The sequence below is a fragment of the Mus pahari genome, chromosome 13 (genome assembly GCF_900095145.1).
Source record: "Mus pahari chromosome 13, PAHARI_EIJ_v1.1, whole genome shotgun sequence".
NCBI classification, from domain to species: domain Eukaryota; kingdom Metazoa; phylum Chordata; class Mammalia; order Rodentia; family Muridae; genus Mus; species Mus pahari.
In genome coordinates, this window is record NC_034602.1 from 80,874,617 (window position 1) to 80,896,948 (window position 22,332).

Sequence of the window (22,332 nt, forward strand, 5' to 3'; positions counted from 1 at the left end):
CTCTTTACACTAAAAAATAAAAGAGTAGAGCTCAACTGTCCACCCGAATCTGTACAGCAGGAGCCTGTTTGAGCAGGTTAAGCCTATTTACAAGTAAGAACATCTTACTCTTGTAACACTGTCCTGATTGCAGAGCATGAATAACTCCCATCCCTGCAGTTAGTCCAGGAGCCAGTGACCCCAGGAAGACGGACTAGCTGCCACCAGGGAATTATTTACAGCTCACTATAAACACGTATGTACATCTGCCCTCAGTCAAGGGCTCTGGCTCATTCAGCTACACAGGCAGCAGCAGGCAGCAGGCACTTAGCACTTAACAGTGCTACTACTCACATTTCACACTCCCACCAGCCCCTCCTCCCAATTAAGAATACCAAATTGCTACAAATGTTACTGTGGTTTACAAAATATAGTGTTCTTCGACTTTTTAATGTAAGCAAATGTGTACTAACTTTAGGCATGCTGATACACATGCATGGGGCAGGAAATGGATAACTTGCTGGTAAGTTACTTCATTCTTTTCCTCTTCTTCAGAAGTGCATCTCGTAGTGCTAGCTGCAAGGGAAGAGAAAGACTACGTCAAGAGTAAGAACCTGTTACATTAACTACGTCATCAAGGTACCAGACAGGAACGACTAGGTAATAACTATCATAACAACTATCATAACAACGTCACGTAATAAAATATTCCCTAAAGGATCCAATCCAAGTCAGCAAGACGGCTCAGTGGGCAAAGGTGACTGCTGCCAAGTAAGACAATCTTACCATATGTCACCTGTCATCTCTCTTCAACAGCTCCGACTTCAAGACATTAACTTAGGAGTAAAAATCCAGGGAATTAAGCTCAAGGCAAAGATCTCTTCCTAGCTAATTCAGGCTCTTACTTTAAAAAAATATTTTACTCTATTCTTATTTGTGTGTGTGCGTGTGTGTGAAGCTGCACGTGCCATGGTGCCCTGGTGGGCGTCAGAGCACATCTTGGTGGAACTAATTCTTTCTCCACACATCATGGTTCCTGAATTTTACCTCATGTGCCATCTCACCAACCTAGGCTGTTAATTTTTTAAACTTTTTGTTTTAAAAAAATGATTTATTTTATTTTATTTATATGAGTACATTGTCACTGTGTTCACACACTTTAGAAGAGGGCATCAGATCCTATTTACAGACGGTTGTGAGCCACCATGTGGTTGTTAGGATTTGAACTCAGGACCTCTGGAAGAGCACTCAGTGCTCTTAACCACTGAGCTATCTCTCCAGCCCAATTTTTTAAACTTTTTAATCACTTTGTGTTGAATACATCAGGTGGGGTAAAAGCAATGGTGTGTGGTAGCTGGATGTGATTCTGTCTTCTAGCCACAGGATCTGTGATGATGTCTGCAGTGACCATCTGTCTTCCACAGAGGACTGGCACCCAGTAATTCTCCGCTTGACTTAGAGTACAGTTTCCACCCAGGATTTCTAATCCTCCCCAGATAACCACAATACTAAAGGCTACTAAGAACAGCAAGCAAGGCCAAGGTGCCATCGTAAGTGTACTAAACACAATTCCATAATTCCCATAACACTGTCACACACGCCGGAAACCAAGCTGGCTTTTCCCTTTCCTGAGGAGTGTGCACTGACTTGTTTTGCTCTGTTGGGAGCCAGGCAGTGACTCACACCTTCAGCGCTGGCAGGCTGTGTGAGAAAGATTCGGTGGCCTGGGCTCACTCTCATCTGAGACCCTGTCTCAGAAGTACAAACCCGTTCTAGGGTAGCTCGCCTGGCTCGACAGCTATGTCCTAAGGTTTTGGATTTCATGTGTCTCCATGCCTTCAGCTTCCAGTTATGACTATGAGTCTCTTTGTAGGTTGTTGGGACAGTGAGAGGATTTAACACATCTCACCATGCCCTATCTCTTTCCAGTGTCTGTTGGCTGTCTGTACTTACACTTCACTCCTAGGACCTGCTCGTATGTGCTATCAAGAAGCTCTGAGTAGTTACGCAGCAGGCCATTACCTGTTGGCTATAAACTTCAGACAGTACAGCTACTGCCACAACTATTCCCTTTCCCCTTCAAAGAGCACTAGCTAAGCAGAAGGTATGTCTATAGTTCATTCTCTCCACATAGCTACGGTTCCTTTGGGATCCACAGCAGGCTTCTAAATTCTGTTGAGGACAGTGACACACTGGCAAGGGGTGAAGCATGCTGCTCTTTCCCAGACAGTCCAGGCTCATAGGAAGTTTCAGGGACAACACATGGTGCATCTTGGTCTAAGTGCAGCTGAGACAACAGGGAAAAGCAGGAACAAGGGCTATGGATTTATTGCCCCCCCCCACCCCCCTCCAAACACACAGACAGGGTTTCTCTGTGTAGTCCAGGTTGTCCTGGAACTCACTCAGGCTGACTTCAAAGGTAGTCTGCCTGCCTCTGCCTCCCACTACCGCCTAGCTAAGGGTTAAGTTTTATAACGAGTAAACCTTGAAGAAACTGCAGGGCAGGGAAATGGGCAGAAATGCTCATTCATTTCTCAGTCTAAGCAGCAAGACAACATTCTTAAACCAACATCTGCATGTCCAGTGAATTCTTAATTTACCCTGAAAATCTAATCTTTGAGAGAAATGGTTAATAATGACGGATGAGGATCAAAGCCCAGCTTCTCCATCATGCTAAAAAAGGCATTCTATAGAACAGGAAGTGAGGGAGTGGTGCCCTAAGCTAAATTAAGTCTTGTTCAAAGCCAGGCTGCTAACAAGAGAGGAGGCTGCACAATGCCCATCCCTTTGCCGAGTCCATCACTGAGATAGGCAGGCCAGCCACACAGCATGACCCTGGGCCATGCATGGTACCACGGTGCTTGCAATCATGAAGCAAAGCAATACCTAGCTGGCTGAAGCAAGAGAATCTTCAATAAAAGCCAGTCTGAGTTTTATGGGACAGGGGCCTACTGGTTCACACAGTAGGCCCCCATCTTAAAACAAAATGAGCACGCAAACCAGCTAAGCTACAATGGATAAAACAAAATCCCAAAGGCTGGTAAACACAAAACGGCTCTGTGAAAGAACATGGAAATCGGAGCCCAGCAGACCTGTGTGCCGACTGCTGCTTTCCCACACTCCATTCCAGCAAAGTCCCTCGCATCACCTGTATCAACTGCAACCTACTTTACAGGTCGAAAGACTACATTAGCATGGGACTGGACCTCAGGGAATCCTGCTTGCTTCTCTTACTTACAGAGAAGATCCTGGGTCACCCACAGTTCACATGGTGACCTCTATCAACTCAAGTTTGAGTCTTTCCCACCCTGACTGCTCCCAGCCTCAGAGCTCTCAGTTGACCCACGAAGCCCACGTGATCCTCAGAAGGCACCCTTCCTGTCAACCATAGGGCTGTCTTGAACACAGGCTTCACGATGGACCCACCTGCTTCTCCCGGAAGGAGCGTGCTGTTTTTGACCGGACATTCTGGCTATACCGCATCATCATAAAGTTCTTCTGCTTTTTCTTCTCTTTATTTGTGGAACTGGAAAATGGGTTTATTTTGGTTTTCTTCCTCACAAACTCCTTTCGGTCTGTCCTTCCAGCCTATTAGCACAAAGAGATTAGCGACCAGTATTTCATAGATAACACAGCTCAGGCATTCTCTAATGGCCTGGTTGGATGCCAAGGGCGAGAAGGGGACAGAACTCAGCTTTGTTCCCTAGACTCAGTCCAACAGAAACAAGCTTTGAGTTCAGTGGAAGGAAATGGCCGGATTCAGCCTGATTCCCAGAAAACCAAGCTGGTTTTGGCGTGGTAGGAAAGGAGAAAGGAAAGACATCAGTGTGTGGAGAGTGAAGAGGAGAGAGCACGGGCTCTGAACTATCTAACGGGTCTCCCTTCAGACAGAGGCAGAGCTTGTGTGTGATGACTCCTGAGGGCAGTTAAGGCACAGGAGCAACTCACAACAGTCGCTGTACAAACATGAGCAGCAACAGCACGAGCCAGAGGCTGACACTGACTGTGAACATACATTTCTACTGCTTTAAAATATGTTCTAAGCCTTCTGATACCATGAATGTGTAACACTGCATTTTTATCCTCTACATTTTGTTTCTGAGTGGTAGTCACAAGGTTGTCAAAAGTCTAATGTAGTGGTATACATTTTTAATCTCAACACTTGGGAGTCAGATACAATCTTTATCTATCTATCTATCTGTCTATCTATCTATTTATCTATCTATTTATTTTTTTTTGGTTTTTCGAGACAGGGTTTCTCTGTGTAGTCCTGTCTGTCCTGGAACTCACTTTGTAGACCAGGCTGGCCTTGAACTCAGAGATCCACCTGCCTCTGCCTCCCAAGCGCTGGGATTAAAGGTGTGCACCACCACACCCGGTTACAAGCGGATCTTTAAATTCAATGGTCTATATGGAAAGTTCCAGGACAGGCATAGCCACATAGGGAGAGCCTGTCTCAAAACAACAAAATATAGCAAAACACAAAACAGAGCCACTAAGGCTCAGCTGTGGCTCAGCAGGGAGAATGCTGCTTGGCACAGCACCGGGTCCTCTCCCAGGCACCACATGAACCAAGCGTGGCAGCACCTGCCTGCAACCACCTTCAAAGTTGAGGCAGGAGCGTCAGGCATCCAAGGGCATCCTCACCTAAAGCTTTAGACCTGCCTGGGTTATGGGTTATGTAAGATTCCTCCCATCTCAAAGTAAAACAAAACAACAAAAAAACCCTTATCCAACTCAACACCTAATAATGGCACAACTTATTCTATGTGAAGTATGGATGAAGAGAGAGACGGGAATGGCTACATTACTGGGCCACTATTGCTCACTTCATTCGCTCTGTTTGCTAACGGTAGGATGGTGTACGCCCACTCACCATCGCAGTCGCTAGTCTCGTCTCCTTGTCAGACTTGGGCTTTTTATGAAGGCGTTCAATGTCCCGAAGAGACAGCAATTCACCCCTGTGGGGAGGGAAAAATGAAATACGGGATGAAGTGGGATTCGTCTGCCTGCTGCTGTCAGTGCACACGGGCTGACTGCAGGCTGGGCCAGCCTCACCTGGACTCCTCGTCACTGTCAATTTCCAAGTATTTCCTTTTCTGGGCTTTCCCCGGGGCAGCATCCATTTCTTTCTTCATCTGGGCCAGGCGGATTTTCTGGAAGTCATCCTGAGTTAAAACTCGGCTGGTGCTGATGGCTGCGGCCTTGGCTTTCCGCTCCTCCACAGGCATGCTGTCCAGCTTCGTGGCCTTGAAAGGCATACAGCCAAAAGGATAACTGACTACCAGCTTAAGTGACAGTTCAAGTCATTTAAATTTTAACATGGCCCAGCAAAAAATGGCATCTTGGCAAACACAAGCGTGCTGCAGACTCAAGGCCACGTGGACTTACAATTGCTTGCTGCTCCTCATCAGAAGAGTGGTGCACATCAACCCACTCGCCATCCTCCTCCTCCTCACTGAGGCTGGCGCTTTCCCATCCATCTGTGGGAAAGAGAACTCTTTACGTTGGGTAGTCACAATAAGATGAGTAAGTGAGCAAGGTTGGAAAGGAAGGTAATGAGCCCCAGGTGCGCCACTGACCGACAATGGGGTTGATGTGTGCTATGCCACATCAATTTAGTGAATTTAAGGAATAGAACTAGCACTAAGTATCTATTAAAAGCCGAAATGTTACAGTGATTTACCTAATTCTTACAGCTCAAAGAGGAATGGATTCTGAGTAAGAAACATACCAGAGGCTGGCACGCACCTGTAATCCCAGCACTCAGGGGGCAGAGACAGGTGGATCTCTGTGAGTTTAAGGCTAGCCTGGTCTACAGAGTGAGTTCAGGACATCCAGGGTTTTGTTACACAGAGAAATTCTGTCTCAAAACAAAAAAGCCATTAAAAAAAAAAAAAAGGAGGGAGGGAGGGAGGGAGGGAAGGAAGGAAGGAAGGAAGGAAGGAAGGAAGGGGCGGGCCAGAGAACACAGCCCGTCCTCAGATCCTGGGAGCCTGTCTGAGTCCCTGTGGTCTGCCATCTTCACTCGTGAGCAGCTCCCCAGCCCTGCCAGGCAGCTTCCCTAACATCAGTAGACACTAAGCAAGGTTCAAACCCCAGCAAAAGGCAAGGCAAAGGGCAGGCAGAGGAACCTTCATCATCTCCTGTATTCTCTTCCTTCTCAAGCTCTAGAACCTCTGCTCCCGGGATGTAATCTTTAGCATCTAATTCTCCATATTCTTGTATTCTTGCTTCGATGGAGGCTTCAGTGGGTTTACCCTAAAAGAAAAAATTATTTAAAAATAAGGTGCTTAGATTTTTAGAAAATTCATTATGAAAGGCCCTGTAGGATATAAGCACTATTAAACATGTAGTCAAGTAAGGGAACGGCCTGCTCACATGCTGGAAACAACGTAACCCCAGCTACAGTAGGCTCACTTCTTCCTCTCTGACTTCTGATCGAATGTGAGAAACTGGCTTTGTAAAAGAATACCGAACTGCTCTGACATTTTAGGTCTCAACAGTGCTATGTCTTTGTGTTACAGACACACCTCCCTCTCTGCTGAAAGAGGCAGCACCTGGCAGGGCTGTGTATCAGCTGCTCACTCCAACCTGCTGACAGTATCACACACTGTCAACTACACACAACCCGGCAGACCTTTCGGATTGAGCTGTCCATCACACAGAGCACATGTCAGCAGCAAGGGCCGAGGACCAAGACATTCCATCAAGTTCCCCCTAAGCTTGAAGAACAAATCCACACACATCACAGCCACTCTCCAGGAAAGCTAATCTAACATGTGAACTGCAGGCATTACCCTCATTTTTCTGAGACCACAATCTTTAGGCTAACCTACCCGGAACTTCTTCTGCAACATCTGAGGGTTCAGTGTCCGGAAGAGATGGATCAAAGTTCTGGCAGACATCATTACATCTAGGAGACACCGCCTTTGATTAGAAATTCTGAAGCAAAGGCAACTGTGAGGTAAGAGGGAGCCACCCTGTACTCACTGCCTACAGAGAACCACCTGCTACTCACTCTTATCTTTGTGTGTCTTATACTGAGCCAGGTCCTGAAGAAGCTCTTCAGTCATGGCCAGAGGACATCGAGCCGTGATCTCTTTTATAGCATTGATTCTAGAAAAGGAAAATGGAATTAAAATAAGCATACTAGGCTGGACTTTACAGGCTTAGGTCCCGACCCTGCAGTGTGGCAGAGATGGTGAGGGCAAAGGGCCCTACAGACTGACACTCCCAACAGTGGCACTTCTCTGACAGCATGACAAGGATCAGTGTTGGGCACAACAAATCATGGCAGTATTTGCTTCCAGCACTAAGGAGAGAAGGCGTGAAGTCAGACTGGAAGGGTTAAAGGTCTTTAGGGCTATTACCCCAGCAGCAGTTTGCAAGGGAGACACAGAGAAACTGCTTAGCATATCATTTACAGGTGCAGATTAGATAAACCTCTGTGTTACCCCAAAAGGGCAACTGCAGTTCTCTAGAATTAAAGAGTGATTCATTAACAAATCCCTGTGCCCACACAAGACAAATCCAAGGCGGGAGAAAAAGAAAAACTTAGGTTGGCGAAGTTGTTCTCATAAGAATAAAACTATAAAACATCAGGTGGTTGATCGGGACAATACTGTCATCCAGTTCCCTCTTCAGAATTCTCACCAATAAATGAAATTACAAAGCCTCCTGAGAAAACCACTTTTCTAGAGGTCACATGCACAGCGTAACTGTCCATCTTAGTACATTATAAACACTGACTGGCCCCAAGTATGTTTTACATACCCTACGGTCATGACTTCCCCAGAGTTCTTGTCAGTGACAAAATTGTTGGCCACCGTCACAAGTAATGACTGAATAATCTGAGTTGGAAACAAAAGAGCTGAGTCAGGCGAAGGTCCCTGCTTCCCCGCACACAGACTGCAGTGCAGAAGCCGCTTTCTGCCTCAGGGTGAGCGCTGAGAACCAGAGCTAAGGACGAGAGAGAAAACTGTGCACCCCCAACTCAGTCTTCTGGGTTATAGATACGGTAAAGTCTGCTGTCCTTTACCAGCGTTTTCTCTGTGTATGTGTGTGTGAGAGAGAATATACTTATACCCGAGTGTGTGCATGTGCACACATACCAGGGCAGATGTGTGGCAGTCAAAGGACAACTTGCAGGAGTTGCTTCTCATCCTCACAGAGGCTGTTCTCATGCCCGTTTCTACTGAGCTGCACTTCCAGCTTCGCTGGCCTTTGCTCTCTGGGGAGACCTTCCTGCCTCTACACCCATCTCTTGGTAGGAGTACCAGGATTAGATGTGCACAGCTGCATCTAGTTTAAATGAGTTCTGGGTATCAAACTCATGGTGTCAGTTTTCTGGTAAGTACTTTTACCCTCTGAATCATGTGACTGGACTATAACATAATTTTCCATTTTTAAAAATCAATGTTTTAGGTTGGCACACAAAGTAACAGGTTTCATTGTGGCATTTACACATGTGTCACCTCTTTGCGATTCTTCATTTCCACAGTGCCCTCTCTGCTCCCCTCTGCTCTGTTTAAAGGTTCTGTTTTGTATTCATATGTGTGCGTGTGTGTGCGTGTGTGTGTGTGTGTGTGTGTGTGTGTGTGTGTGAGAGAGAGATGCTGGTGGCTCAGAGGCTGGGAGCAGCAGACCACCTGGCTGCCTAACGTGTTCTAGGAGCCAAGCCTGGGTCTCCTGACAGCAGCAAGGACGGACTCTTACCTCTTTAGGCATCTCTCTGGCCTCCACTTCTGCTGCTTAGCACATTTACTCCATGACATTGTTTCCAACAATGACAAAACCAAACAAAACTGTGTTTCTGATACAGGATAACTCAATCTTCTTTGTATCAAAGGGTTAAAAGATAATCACCATGAACTCACAAATACCCTTGGTCATGAAACTCAGAGCCTTCAGCTAGCTCCTTTCTGTGAACTGGACAGCTAATTCCGTGTCCATCTCCTTAGGAGTTAGGTCTCGTCTGTTCATTTAAGGAAGGGGTCAGAAGACAGTAACTCTGGGAAGAAACCCTAATATGCCAACGGTGGCACCCCTCCACACACTCAACCCAGACATCAGGGGAAGTGTCTCACCTCTGGGGGCACCAGGTGATGAGAGGCTTGTGCAGCGAACAGAAGGATCTTGGTGACTTCTAAAAGCACAAGAGATAGAAAGGGCAAATGTTGTTGTCACTCTGCCTCCAAGGACTACAGCAACATGGCAAGCAAATCAGATGTTATGAATGCCACTTATGTATCTACCTCAACCCCAGCCCCGACCTGTCTGGGTGGTTCACCCGCTGCCCCTTTCAGGCCCTTGCACACTGCTGTTTATCAGAAAGGCCTGCCTGGCCCTCCAGCCCAGACAGAACCTGCCCCATGCTTGCTCCTGTCTCTCCTTCCTCTGCTTTCCTCTTCCAAGGACTCGACCTGGATATTCTACCCAGTGACCACGGCTAGACTTCTGTCTAGAGCACATATTTGCTGAGCGTAAGAACTCTGCTTTAGGGTCACTGTGGGCCTTAGCATCTCACAGACGTTCTGCTCTCCTTGGCTTCCTGTGCGCGCAGAAACCACAATGGCAGCAGAAATGGAAGGACCCTGACATTGGGGCCAGCCTGGACTGCATATCAAAATCCAGTCTAAGCCCCAAACTAACCAAACAAGTCACAAACAAACAACTGTTGAATGAACTCAATATACACACATCACACTCTCTTCCAAGAGGCGGCATAGTATATGTAAAGAACAAGGCCTTGGAACCAGACACGGTGACTTAGGCTGTAACTGCAGCACAGAGGCCAGTGTAGGTTTGCTGAACTTCATGCCAGCATGGGCTACAGAGACTGTTTCAAAAACAAACAAGCATCAAATTGGGTTCCGGTGCATGCCAGAGACAGGCAGATCTCTGTGAATTCAAGGCTAGCCTGGTCTACACAGAAGTTCCAGACTAGCCAAGCATGTACAGTGAGAGTTTCTGAAAAACAGAATACAAAACCAAAACAAACACTAAGCAACCACCAGTCAACAAGCAAGGCAAGGAGGGGCCTTTGGGAGAGAGGCAAATGCTGACTGTCACTGATCTGAAATGTTCTTGGACACTTTCTTCTTATACTTCTGAGAAGCCATTTAACAGCCTGACCCAGTGATGTACAGAGAGCTCTTAGCACAGTACCAGGCTCAGTCAGAAGCTCATCTGCTCCCTTCCTTCCTGTTCTGGTTAAGTTCCAAAGGTAAAGCAGGCAAGCATCTATCCCTGCTTCTGTGCCGTTGTTGGCTGAGACTGCACACAAGGCCATGGAGAACACAAAGTACAGCTACCACAAAGCTACAGTTAAAGTTGAAAACTACGATTTCTCTCTTTCTGCGATTTATTTTTATGTGCACGATGTTTTGCCTGCAGAGGTCAGAGGAGGGTATCAGATCTCCTAACTGGAGTTTATGGATGGCTGAGTCACCACGCGGGAGCTGAGAAGTAAATCCAGACCCTAAACAAGAGCAGTGTGTGCTCTTAACTGCTATGCCTTCTGCTAGCCCCCAAATTCTCCTGTTCAACAGGAGAATTTATATTATAAAGGGACGTGCTAAAAGCAAGTAAGAATTTATCTTTAATTTTTATTTTACTTAAAAAAAAAAAAAAGATTAGGGGTATGTATGTGTGTGTCTGTGTGTGACTTTGTGCACATACAGTACTCACAAAGACCAGAAGACGGCACTGGATTCCCTAGAGCTGCCTGAAGTGGGTAATGGGAACTGAACTCATCAGACACTCTGCAAGAGCAGTGCGTGGAACATAACCACAGCTTGTAGTTAACGAGCAGGAAAAGAAACGCAGCCTCTTTGTGCTGGTCACGCTCTTTTGCTGGGAAGGTTAGGGTTGGGTTTTATCTTCTGTTTGTTTGAGAAGAGCTTTGATGTACTCCAGGCTAGCCTCCAACCCAGCATGTAGTTGGGGTTGGCTTGAAAGTGTGATCCTCCTGCCTCAGCATTCCATTTTCCTTCTCTATATAGAACACACATAACTCCATCTGCCCTTAATGACACAAGAACCACGCAGTCACTCCTTAGGACAGGGCCAGCAAGGAGCACACACAGAAGCAGAAGCACACACAGAAGCAGGAGCACACACAGAAGCAGGAGCACACACAGCAAGGAGCACACACAGAAGCAGGAGCACACACAGAAGCAGGAGCACGCACAGAAGCAGGAGCACACACAGAAGCAGGAGCACGCACAGCAAGGAGCACGCACAGAAGCAGGTTACCTCTCTGGTGGGGCTGCAGAAACCTTTGCACAAAAGGGTAGAAGTTGAAGAGGAAAAGCTGTGGAGAGAAGAGCACGGCAGCTTTAACATTTATAAACCTAAGCACGGGATTTCATTTCCATCGCGTAACCTCATTGCATGACAAACGCACTTGACTTGTTCTGTCTCAGTAAGCATTCTCACCACAGGTTAACTCAGTACGCTGCTGCAGGAACCCAGGGAAAGAATTTCCTCCCCAACACTACCCTGTTGTCCCACCACATGAGAAAGGGCAGAATGAAGTAGGCAAAGGCAAACAAAACCCTCACTCTAGGTCTGCCATTGACCTGGCCGCAGAGCTCCGTGTTGGTGTTCACAGAGAGAAGCAAGACCAGGACCAGCTGGTATCAAAGGTCCCGGGGATAGAACAGGGCAGATCTGAATGGCTCAGACTGACAGGCCTGACTCTACTGTCTTCAAGCTCAACCACACTGGGGGAAGGAGAGCAACACATTCAACCATGTCAGAAAACTGGACTGGAGAGGAGGCTCAGCCACTAAGAGCTGTTCCCAGCACCAACATGGTGACTCACAACCATCTTTATCTCCAGTTCCAGAGGACCTAAGCTCTCTTCTGGCTTCTGTGGGCACTGAACACATGCACTACACATTTCTTTGTGGTCTAAATTTTTGGTAAAAGCAGCTACTCTAAAAGTACCAACATGTATAAAACACACACATGCGCACACACACACACACCAAGCAGCTAGGGAACCCAGCATTGCAAACACATGACTCCCTACCAGAGACAACTAGAAGTCAAGACTGTCAGGAAGGGTTAGTCAGGCACACTGAGAGGTAGCAAGAGTCCATACAAGTATTCGGTTCACTCTGGCGCGGGAACGTGTATCTGCACAGAACAGTTACACGTGACCTGAGTGTGCACACACCAGTATTCATGTGCACCAGGGAAAGCAGCGGTAGATAAAAGCAGCTGCCTTCAGAAGGATAGGCTGCTCCTGCTGCTGACTCTTAACTGCAAATGACTTGGGGACGAAAACTGAGACAGCATTCTATATAACCGGTTTCCTTTCCCAAGCCCAGCCCCCAGGAGAGGCCGCGAGCGCCATACCTCGTGAATCCCCACCAGTCTGGAGATGAGGTTCATGAACATCATCTTCACCTCAAACCTCTCCTTACAGCTCTCCAGCTGCTTCAGAAGCCTCTCTGCGAAGTCTGCAAAGAACCAGAGTTGCTGTGGGTTCCCGGCTGCAGAACAGTGCTCCAAGCTCGGCTTCACGAGTCCTAAGATGCTTTTTGAAGGACGGTCTCACTATGGACATATAGTTGTCCCAGAGCTCACTCTGTAGACCAGACTGGCCCGGAACCAGAGCTCCGCCTGCCTCTGCCTCCTGAGTCAGGGATTAAAGGTGTGTGCTACCACTCTGGGCGATCTTTTACGTTTCTTTAGAGAACTTATTTTTATTTTTGCACATGCTTGCATGTGTGTATGAGCATACATGTGCAGGTGCCCACAGAGGCCAGAAGAGGTGTTGGATCCCTTTACAGCTGTGCTGGTTCTGTAAGCTGCCTCATGTGGGTGCTAAGAACAAAACTTGGGTCTTCTACAAGAACAGAAAGTGCTCTTATCCACTTGGGTGGCTCTTCAGCCCAGGATTCCTAAGATCTACTCTTAAAATCCTTCCTTTTACTTTTTGAGGTTATAATATATCATTTCCCCCTTTCCTTTCCTCCCTTCAAGCCCTCCCATATATCTTTTCTCGGTGTTACATGCACATATATGTATGTGTGTACACACATAGTCCTAAACACACAAATACAGATTCCTGAGATGTGTGTGTATTACCCTCTACAGTGACTCTGGATACAGTTGCTTCTGAGGGTGTGGACTTCCTTGGGAGTACAGACTCTGAAGCCACACCCACCGCCTGAGGAATCAGAGCCTGCAGGGGATTGATTAAGGAACCTAGACCTAAAACAAGAATACAGGAAGTAATACGTCCAACAAGGAACTTAAAAGTAGTAATTATGGTACCTTGGGGATCATGAATCAAGTGAATAGCTGAAAAGTTAAACACTTCTGGTTTCTTCTTCTTCTTTTGTTTCTGAAAGAGAAAAACAGTTCAAAGCCCCTGTGCTCAGAATTCTCTTCACATGAAAAGTTAGGTGGTCCGAGCCAGCCGTTAGACTGTGCATGTGCTGTCTGCTGCATCCAACAGGGAAAATGTCTGTGTGCAGCTCTATCACTCTGCCTTGTCTCACCGAGACCAGGTTTCTTAATGAACCTGGAGCTTGTTGTTTTCCAGTGACACTGGCTGATTACCAATTTCCAGGGACCCACCGTTCTCTTCTCCCACCAGAGCTAGATATCTGAACTCAGGCCACCGTGCCTGGGAGGCAGTGTTCTTACCACTGAGCCATTTCCCTGCCCCCATTACACTAATTTAAAAGAAAAACAAAACCAAAACAACAAACAAAGCAACAACAACAATAAAACCATGTGGCCGGGCAGTGATGGCACACACCTTTAATCCCAGCACTTGGGAGGCAGAGGCAGGTGGATTTCTACAGAGTGAGTTCCAGGACAGCCAGGGCTACACAGAGAAACCCTGTCTCAAAACAAAACAAAACAAAAAACAACCCAAAAAACAAAATAAATTAAAACAAACAAACAAAAAAACCCAAGCCAACCCAAAATCTCCTTGATGTAAAAAGCTCTTTTCATTGTTAAGATTTAAAGTGTGTATATGTATGGGGGGGGGGGAAGCTGGAGAGATGGCTCAGCGGTTAAAAGCTTTGACTCAGAGGTCCTGAGTTCAATTCCCAGCAACCACATGGTAGTTCACAACCATCTGTAATGAGATCTGATGGCCTCTTCTGGTGTGTCTGGAAACAGCAACAGTGTTCTCATATTCATAGAATAAATAAATCTTAAGAAAAAAAAGAACTAAAGTTGTTTTTTTTGCCTTTTAAAATTATGCTTTGAGAAGTCAGTTATTGTGGCACACGCCTTTAATCCTAGCCATTTGTGAGGCAGAGGCAGGTGAATTACTATGAATTTGAGGCCAGTCTGTTCTACATAGTGAGTTCCAGGACAGCTGAGTGAGACCTTGTCTTAAACATTTTAAAACAAAAGCTTTGAAAATATACCAGCTACTAAAAATGTATCAGCTATTAAAATGTGAGACTTAAAAGAAATTTAAAGATCCAAACACTAAGACCACAAAGAGGCCAGGGAGATGGCCCAGGTGGCAAATCATTTGCCACATGAGCCTGAGGATCTGAGTTTGATCTCAAGAAGGGTGAGGGGAGCCCTGTAGCCCCGGCACTGGGAAGGCAGAGACAGGCGGGAGGCGGATTCTGGGAGTTCACTGACCAGCTAGCCAGTCAGTGAGGGATGCAGAGTGATGGAAGATACCCAGTACCGACCTTGGGCAACCCACACTGTGTTCACATGTACCTGCATCAACATAACCCCCACAGAAGTAAACTGTAACCCCACCACCACTGTAGAGGGATCCAACTATTGATTGTTGGAATAGCCGTCACCAAACACCAAAAGCTTCCCATGCTGTTCTAAGAACTCAGGTCTAGTTAAGGTAAAGTTAATCGAATTAATTTATTCAAGTTACGAGTTTTGTCATAGCTGAACGTAGCCTATTCACCTAAAATGTTAATGCTTACAATTCTTCACACATAGATCTAGGCTCGTTTTTAACGCTATCTCTTGGTTTCAAACCTTAAATGTGCTGGCTAAAGCTTGTGCATACTCTGCGCTCTAGGACTGCCTCTGCACCCGGGCGCAGCCTCACCTTCAGCACTTTCATCGCCTTCTCCAGCTTCTTCTTGTTTTTGGAGCCCTTCTTTCCCGTGGCATACTGCACCAGCAGGTCTCTCGCTGTGGGCCCGTCATCCTGAAGAACAAACCACACTGGGAAACTGGACACAGGCACATCTGCACAGAGTCAGCATGCGTTTATATGTGAGTGTGTGCATGTGAATGCATGGGCCATGAGTCCCCAGGAGCTGCAGTTACAGTTGTCTGGTTGCTTCACCTTCATCACCATCATCATCATCACCATCATCATCATCACCATCATCATCATCATCATCATCATCACCATCATCACCATCACCATCATCATCATCGACGTGTGAGCTTGTGTGCAACAGTGCTTGTGCAGTAATCAGAGGGCGAGACTGTGGAGCTGGCTCTCTGCTTCCATCTTTACTTGGTATATGGAACTCGGGTCACTGGAACTGTTCTTAAAGTGTCTTTATCTGCCGAGCCTTCTCTCTGGACCCTACATTTTGGTTCTTAAACTTTTTACACACACTTACTAATGAATACAACTTTCAAAAACCAGGAAATATGCACACGTGCAAAAATGGGCTGTATATTTTCACTGCAGTGCTGAATTTGTGCTTAGATTTAGTATTACTTTTCATATCAGTATAACATGCAGATACAATGTTGCTTTTATTTTCAGGAAACTATCAATAGAAGAATGTTTAGTGTATAATACATTCATATTCTGGAATAAGTTGTGGATATCCATAGATCTAAACAAAACAATAGCTCTGTATACACTGACACAAAGCGCCCTGCAGCATGTATGTGCTATGTACGCAGCTTCTAAAAGCTTACAACATATAAGAGTATTTGTACAAACTTACATAAATGCACTGGAAAAGAAATGAGTTATCCAGAAGGAAGGAAATATGAAAGAAATAACCCAAGGTCAAAAAAGCCTTTACCCAAGCTGGGCACAGTGGTTCGTGCCTTTAACTCTAGCACTTGGGAGGCAGAGACAGGCAGATCTCTTAGTTTGAGGCCAGCCTGATCTACAAAGTGGTGAGTGCAAGGATAGCCAGAGCTACACTGACAGAGAAACCCTGCCTCGAAAAACCAACCAACCAAACAAATAAATAAAGACAAAGACAAAGAAAACCTTTACTCTGTGTAAATTATTATCTGAAAGTTTCTACAATGAAATATAGTAAGAATTTATCAGACATTACTGATTGACTTATCAATGCTAAAAGGATTTCAGTGTGTCTGTGCACATGTGTGCGTGTGTGTATGTGTGTGTGTGTCTGCACATCCCTGCAGATCCCCTGGAGCTGGAGTCAAGGCAGCTGTAAACTGTCTAACATGCATGGTGTGAGCCAACTCTAGTCCTCTGCAAGAGCAGGAGGAGCTCCTCACCACTGACACTGAGACATCACTCCAGTCCTGTATCTATCTATCCATGTATTTCAAGGATGTTTACTGAAAAGAACTTCTTTTTACTTCTTCTAAGAAAAATTGTTTATCACAAATCTTGACTGAAGACACTGCAACATCATTCTCCTTTCTTCCTTACGTTTGTAACATTGGCATTACCTCCAAAACTGCCAGCATTTTTTCCTAAAGGTCTTACAGTCTGAACTCAGAGGAGTCGCACATGAGCAACGGTGCCATCAGTACCTGTATTAACCCTACAGGTCTTATAGTCTGAACTCAGAGGAGTCGCACATGAGCAACGGTGCCATCAGGGCCTACATTAACCCACCTCGGATTCCGAGTCACTGTCCTGCTTCTCTTCCTCATCTTTCCCGAGGAAGAATGTCAAAGCAGCAACTAATATCTAAAGACCAACAAGGAAAACAATCAATTTATCCAGCTTACAAACGCACACTTCTGTTCACATTTCCATCACACACATGCACTGTTGTGTCTGAAGGGTAGGAGGGAGGGTAATTGCTCCTTTTTCACGATTTAACATATTCCACAATGTCACGCATTTCACAAATATGCAGCATCGCCTTTATCTAGTAGGGGAGAGGGATACAGCTGGGTGGCAGAGCATAAGCTTGGGAGTAAGTCCAGTCCCTGGTTCCATGCCCAGCACTCCCCAGTCATTTATTAGATTATGTCTTATGAAAGGAGAGTTAGCTCTCCCCTTGACAAGGATGGAAGGGCCTTGAGCCTCAAACACACAAGTACTTGAGACACCGGCACCTAGGTTGTGGCATCTAATCATTGTCTTTACATACATGTGTCTAGCACTGTGACTTAAACAAACATCTGCCAGGCTTTATACAGTTACCTTCTGGTAGACTGCCAAGAATATCTACATGCCACCAAGAAAAGAGCTACCTACCATAGCCCTTACTATAAGTTAAACATTGTCTTCGAGTTTCTTTCAACTGCTGGAGCTCAACAGAAGAAAAGTTAGGTATCAAAGGCAAATTTCTGCCATTTTTTTTTTTTTTGCCAACATCATGCAGCTGGTCATCATGGTGTTTTACAGAGCTGCTTTCCTGCTTCGAGCTTTAGGTGTCAACTGGAACTGCAGCATTGTTCAATCATGATGCAGGAAGCCCTCCAGCTTACCTTGGTGACCTTGGAGAAACACGCAGTTGTGATAACATTGACAGTTTTGGCATCATTCCTGGAAGAGAAACGACATAAACCCAACAGTGAGTCCTTCTGACACTGGGACAGTCAATCCTAGGATTTAAAGTGCTACGGCATTAAACGAGCCTGCACAGGTACAGCAAGCGCTTCATCAAATCTCACCAAGGTGAACCCACTCAGAGGAAGTGTTCTGAAAACAAAACTAAAATGCCAACAATTCTGTTGGAAAACGTGCAAAGCCAGAGCAAGGGAGACAGCTAGTGGGGAGAGTGCGTGGATGAGCATACGACCACGTTCAGATTCCACAACTCGAGTCTGGGAGGCATGTTGTCTGTTGGCAGAGGCAGCTAGATTAGCTAAATTAATTCAATCAGCTTCAGCCAGATTCAGATGAGAGAACTTGTCTGTATAAAGCAGAGAGCGGATGAGGAAGACAAGCTTGGACCGCACCCCCCCACACACACACACAGCATGTACAAACCTGCACACACACAAGAAAAAGTAAAACTAAATGTTTAAAAACTTAAAATAAAAATTAGCAAAATTAGCCACATCTTAAAAAAAAAGTTACTTCAGCCCATCCTTCATCACCCAGAGATGTCAGAACAGGAACTGAAGTAGAGGCATGGTACAGTGCTGCTCGCGGTACAGTGCTGCTCATGGTTGTCTTCCTGTTCTACGCGCCCAGGGCAGCCCTGCCCACTATGGGCTGCGCCCTCCTCCATCCATCACTAATTAAGAAGACGCACCACACACTGCCTACATGCCATCTGATGGAGACATTTTCTCAGTTGAGGTTCCTCTTACCAGGAAATGCTAGCTTGTACTGAGCTGACAAAAAAGAACCAACCAGAGTGCCTCTGTATTTTATGCCCAACTTCAATGTATTAGAAGTATATTAAAATATGTAAGATTAAAAAAATAAAAAAATACACTTATCTCTGAGTTCTATAATCAATCATTATAAATTTTAAAAACTAAGCTAATTTCTTGTAAGAAAAATTCGTGTATGTATTACCAGATGTTCCTTCTGTAGAGTTCGATCATCACATCCAAAGACATCTTGGCTGCAGTTGCATTGCTGTCTCTCAACATGGTGTACATGAAGTTCTGCAGCACCTATGGACCCGGGGAGAAGGGCGTCAATGCACAGCTGGCAAAAAGCCGGGAGCACTGTGTGTGTGTCTGTGTCTGCGCGCGCGCGTGTTTGTGTGTGTGTTTGTGTGTGGTGTGTATGTGTGTGTGTGTGTGTGTATATGTGTGTGTGGGGGTTGTGGGGTGTGTGTGTGTGTGTGTGTGTGTGTGTGTGTGTGTGTTAGAGGGCAGAGGGCACTCACCACATTCACTTTGTTGTTCTTGTGTTTGGCGTTGATGTTCTTGATGTCAGTCACAATGTGTGTGTACAGAGTCTGAGGAAACAAAGCACACAATCAAGTCTAGGAGCACTTTTGACCTTGGAGAAAAGCACAAACACACACAACACACGACAACCTTGCTTTTCCACTACACTCTCTAATAGAAGAGATCCAAAACAAGCAAGTGCTCAAAACAAGCTGAGAGAAAGGCTGCTTTCCAGGGTAAACACGGAGTTATCCTAGAGAGAGAGGAGCCATAACCCTACCCGCTAGACGAATAGTCACAACTCCTTTAGTTGCAACAGGCAAAAGAGGAGAAGCAACCCAACGTCCATTTGCTGATGAATGGCCAAGCATGTGGCAGAGCCACATAATGGAATATTTGGCAACCCAAAAGATACAATCATATATACTACAATATGCATTGATCTTGAAACAGCATGCTAAGACAGCCACAAAAACAAATCATGTATGACTTCACTTAAGTGAACCATCAGGAACAGGCTGAACTATGTGGTAGTGCTCCACTCTTCACAGACAGGCAGGAGCCAGGTTAGTTATATCAAGGTCAAGGTCAGGATGGACTACTCAGTAAGACCCGTCTGAAAACTCCAGGGCTGGGATGCAGCTCACTGAACAAGCACTTCTAGCAACTGCAAGGCCCTGGACTCAATCTCTAGCATTGCCAGAAACCAAGAAACAAAAAGCACAGAGGGGCAGAGCAATGGCTGCGTTAAGGGCATTTGCTACACCCACGTCACAGTGCATCAGCGACTCCAGCTCCGGGGGATCAGATACCTCTGGCTTCCATGGGCACCTGAACTCATGTGCACACAGCCACATATAGGCACACACATCTACATATAACAAAAAAAAAGTTTTTAAAAAGTATACTGAAGCCGGGCGTGGTGGCGCACGCCTTTAATCCCAGCACTCAGGAGGCAGAGGCAGGCGGATTTCTGAGTTCAAGGCCAGCCTGGTCTACAAAGTGAGTTCCAGGACAGCCAGGGCTGTACAGAGAAACCCTGTCTCGAAAAACCAAAATATATACTGAATGTGATTTTATTTGTTTGTACTGTACAGGCCAATGCACTTTTTAAAAAGATCCTTTGCTGTGTACGGGTATTTCCCGCACATGTACTCATTGCCAAGACTCCAGAAGAGAATGTCAGGTCCCCTGGAACTGGAGTTACGAGAGCTGTCAGCTACCGTGACCATTCTGGGAACTGGACCCAGGTCCCCTTGAAGAGCAGCAAGGTTCTTAACCACTGAGTCATCTCTCAGCCCCGACCTTTTTTTAAGGGAAGCAAATATCTAACTGAATGCATGATAAAGCTGTGGCTACAAACATCACTAGTACCCAAAATATGGTCCCATGGATCATTTTTAGGTCACGGCTTAGACCAGAACTATAAATGCTCAAATCAAATAGTGGTGGTCTCTGCCTTCAGCTCTTGGTCTTAAATAAGCAAACAAAAAGCCATGGAGAAATGCTAAGAGCAACAGACAGAACATTAAGCTTTGAGAGGGACTACCCCCCGTTGTGTAACCGTTCAGTGTCATGTGGTCGTGAAGAGATTAGGTTTGGGCACCAGGCTGCCTGCAATTATAGTCCAGCCCAGTACATGGCTGCTGCCTGACCACAGATATGCCACTCATCTGTGTGTCAACCTGTCTGTCTGTAAAGCATAGCAATGCAGTTTCTTACCAATCTCTATCTTAGGCTTTTGTAAGGAGAACATATACTTGAGATTAATCCCTGGTCCAGCGTGGCATCCGGCCTACTTCCTATTGAAAGGCTAGGATCTCTAACCACAGCTCTGCTATGTAAGCTCAGGGAGGAAGGGACAGCGGGCGACGCATTGCACTCTACCTTCCGCAGGAGCTTGTCGTGGCAGCGCAGAAGCTCAAAGAAGAGCTCTAGCAAACTTGACGGATTGATGAGATTCTTGTTTCTCAGTAAGATCAAGGCTTTGCAAAACGTCTAGGGGGTAAAAGAAAACATACCAAAAGGGTGAGGTTAATCAAAGGATAAACACAGCAGGCATCCCATCTCTGCCCACCCCAAGTCAACCACATGCACAGGATAGGGTGACCTTCCTACCATGCGGAGATCTGGGTCTAAGACAGTGTGGTTGTAGGAGAGCAGGTCCTTCAGCTCCTGCGGGAAGTCACTGAGATGCTCAGGGTAGCAGTGGCCAATCTGTGACAAAGCAGAGTCGTTACAGAAACAGCAGCCGTCGTCCCCCAACTTCAGGTGCACATTCACACAGTCAGGGATCGGCTGGGTCACAGAGGCAGGTGACTCAATCAGCAGCTTTGTTCCTGCTGCTTCCAGTGTCCCTGCAGGTTCTGTAAGGTGCATGTGGCACAACTGAGAGCATGCCAGCATGATGAATGGAAAACACTTTTTTGATGATTTTGATTCTGTTTGGCTCTGTGCTAAAATTCATCTTCCAACATATCTTAGGAAGAAAATAAGATCTACAAGAGGGACAGCTGGAGAAAAACTTAAGTCTTCACAGAGGGTGGAAATAACCAGGTGAGGGAACTTCTGCCAACCTCTGTCTCACTGAGAAACCGTCTTACCTGTGCCAGGAACATCACCAGCTCTGCCAGTTCTTTGCTGGGTTTATTTGGTTGTAACTTGAAAATCTCCATATTGGATTTATAGTGATTATATTGCTGAAGGAACTGCAGGGGAAAGAACAGAGCTTAACACAGTCTCACACAGAATAACAAGCTGGCACACACCCTTGCCAGTGGCACAGAGAATCAGATCTGGACTCTCAAGCACGGCACGGCTCACGCAAAGACTTGTTTTTAGAACAGAACTCTAAGCAGTGGTATAAACATGCGTGCATCAGAAACTCAGCTTCTGGCCTTGTTTCACATGATCCGTGTATGAAGGGCAGAAAAATGCCAGGTCAGGCCTGTAAACGTGAAGTATGCCTGAAGGACACGAAGCTTTCTAGTCAAATCTTTCCTTTTAAATACCCAGTAAGGCTTTATGTTGGCATTCCAGACTAGATACGCTATCAAACACGGGCCTCAAAATGTGGCTCAGTGGTTAGGAGCACTTGTTCTTGCAGAGAACCTGGTCCACTTCCCAGTGATTTGAAACCATCTGTAATTCCAGTTCCAGGGGATCTGGAGCCCTCTCCTAACCTCCAGGGGTACCAGGTATGCACACAGTGCACACAGAACACAGTGCTGGCAAGACACACATACACACAGAACACAGTGCAGGCAAGACACACACACAGAACACAGTGCAGGCAAGACACACATACACACAGAACACAGTGCAGGCAAGACACACATACACACAGAACAC

The 22,332-nt window shown here is 46.0% G+C and overlaps 1 protein-coding gene and 1 pseudogene across 1 annotated transcript in view; one reads left to right on the forward strand and one right to left on the reverse strand.

Moving 5' to 3' along the window:
* Nucleotides 1–424: 424 nt before the first annotated feature.
* Nucleotides 425–22,332, reverse strand: part of Sdad1 (SDA1 domain containing 1) — a 24,619-nt gene continuing 2,711 nt past the window's right edge. Inside the window, exons 2-22 of the mRNA XM_021210588.2 lie at nucleotides 21,585–21,689; nucleotides 21,100–21,198; nucleotides 20,869–20,979; nucleotides 18,978–19,049; nucleotides 18,659–18,759; nucleotides 17,617–17,674; nucleotides 16,793–16,867; nucleotides 15,050–15,151; nucleotides 13,273–13,342; nucleotides 12,349–12,452; nucleotides 11,239–11,296; nucleotides 9,069–9,127; nucleotides 7,756–7,832; nucleotides 7,001–7,098; nucleotides 6,819–6,895; nucleotides 6,114–6,240; nucleotides 5,371–5,462; nucleotides 5,038–5,228; nucleotides 4,856–4,940; nucleotides 3,406–3,567; nucleotides 425–555 (exon numbers count right to left, since the gene is read on the reverse strand). Of these exons, the coding sequence (XP_021066247.1) occupies nucleotides 508–555; nucleotides 3,406–3,567; nucleotides 4,856–4,940; nucleotides 5,038–5,228; nucleotides 5,371–5,462; nucleotides 6,114–6,240; nucleotides 6,819–6,895; nucleotides 7,001–7,098; nucleotides 7,756–7,832; nucleotides 9,069–9,127; nucleotides 11,239–11,296; nucleotides 12,349–12,452; nucleotides 13,273–13,342; nucleotides 15,050–15,151; nucleotides 16,793–16,867; nucleotides 17,617–17,674; nucleotides 18,659–18,759; nucleotides 18,978–19,049; nucleotides 20,869–20,979; nucleotides 21,100–21,198; nucleotides 21,585–21,689 (1,971 nt within the window). The 3' untranslated portion in view covers nucleotides 425–507. The remainder of the gene's footprint in view (nucleotides 556–3,405; nucleotides 3,568–4,855; nucleotides 4,941–5,037; nucleotides 5,229–5,370; nucleotides 5,463–6,113; nucleotides 6,241–6,818; nucleotides 6,896–7,000; nucleotides 7,099–7,755; nucleotides 7,833–9,068; nucleotides 9,128–11,238; nucleotides 11,297–12,348; nucleotides 12,453–13,272; nucleotides 13,343–15,049; nucleotides 15,152–16,792; nucleotides 16,868–17,616; nucleotides 17,675–18,658; nucleotides 18,760–18,977; nucleotides 19,050–20,868; nucleotides 20,980–21,099; nucleotides 21,199–21,584; nucleotides 21,690–22,332) is intronic.
* Nucleotides 17,153–17,271, forward strand: LOC115065295 (annotated as a pseudogene).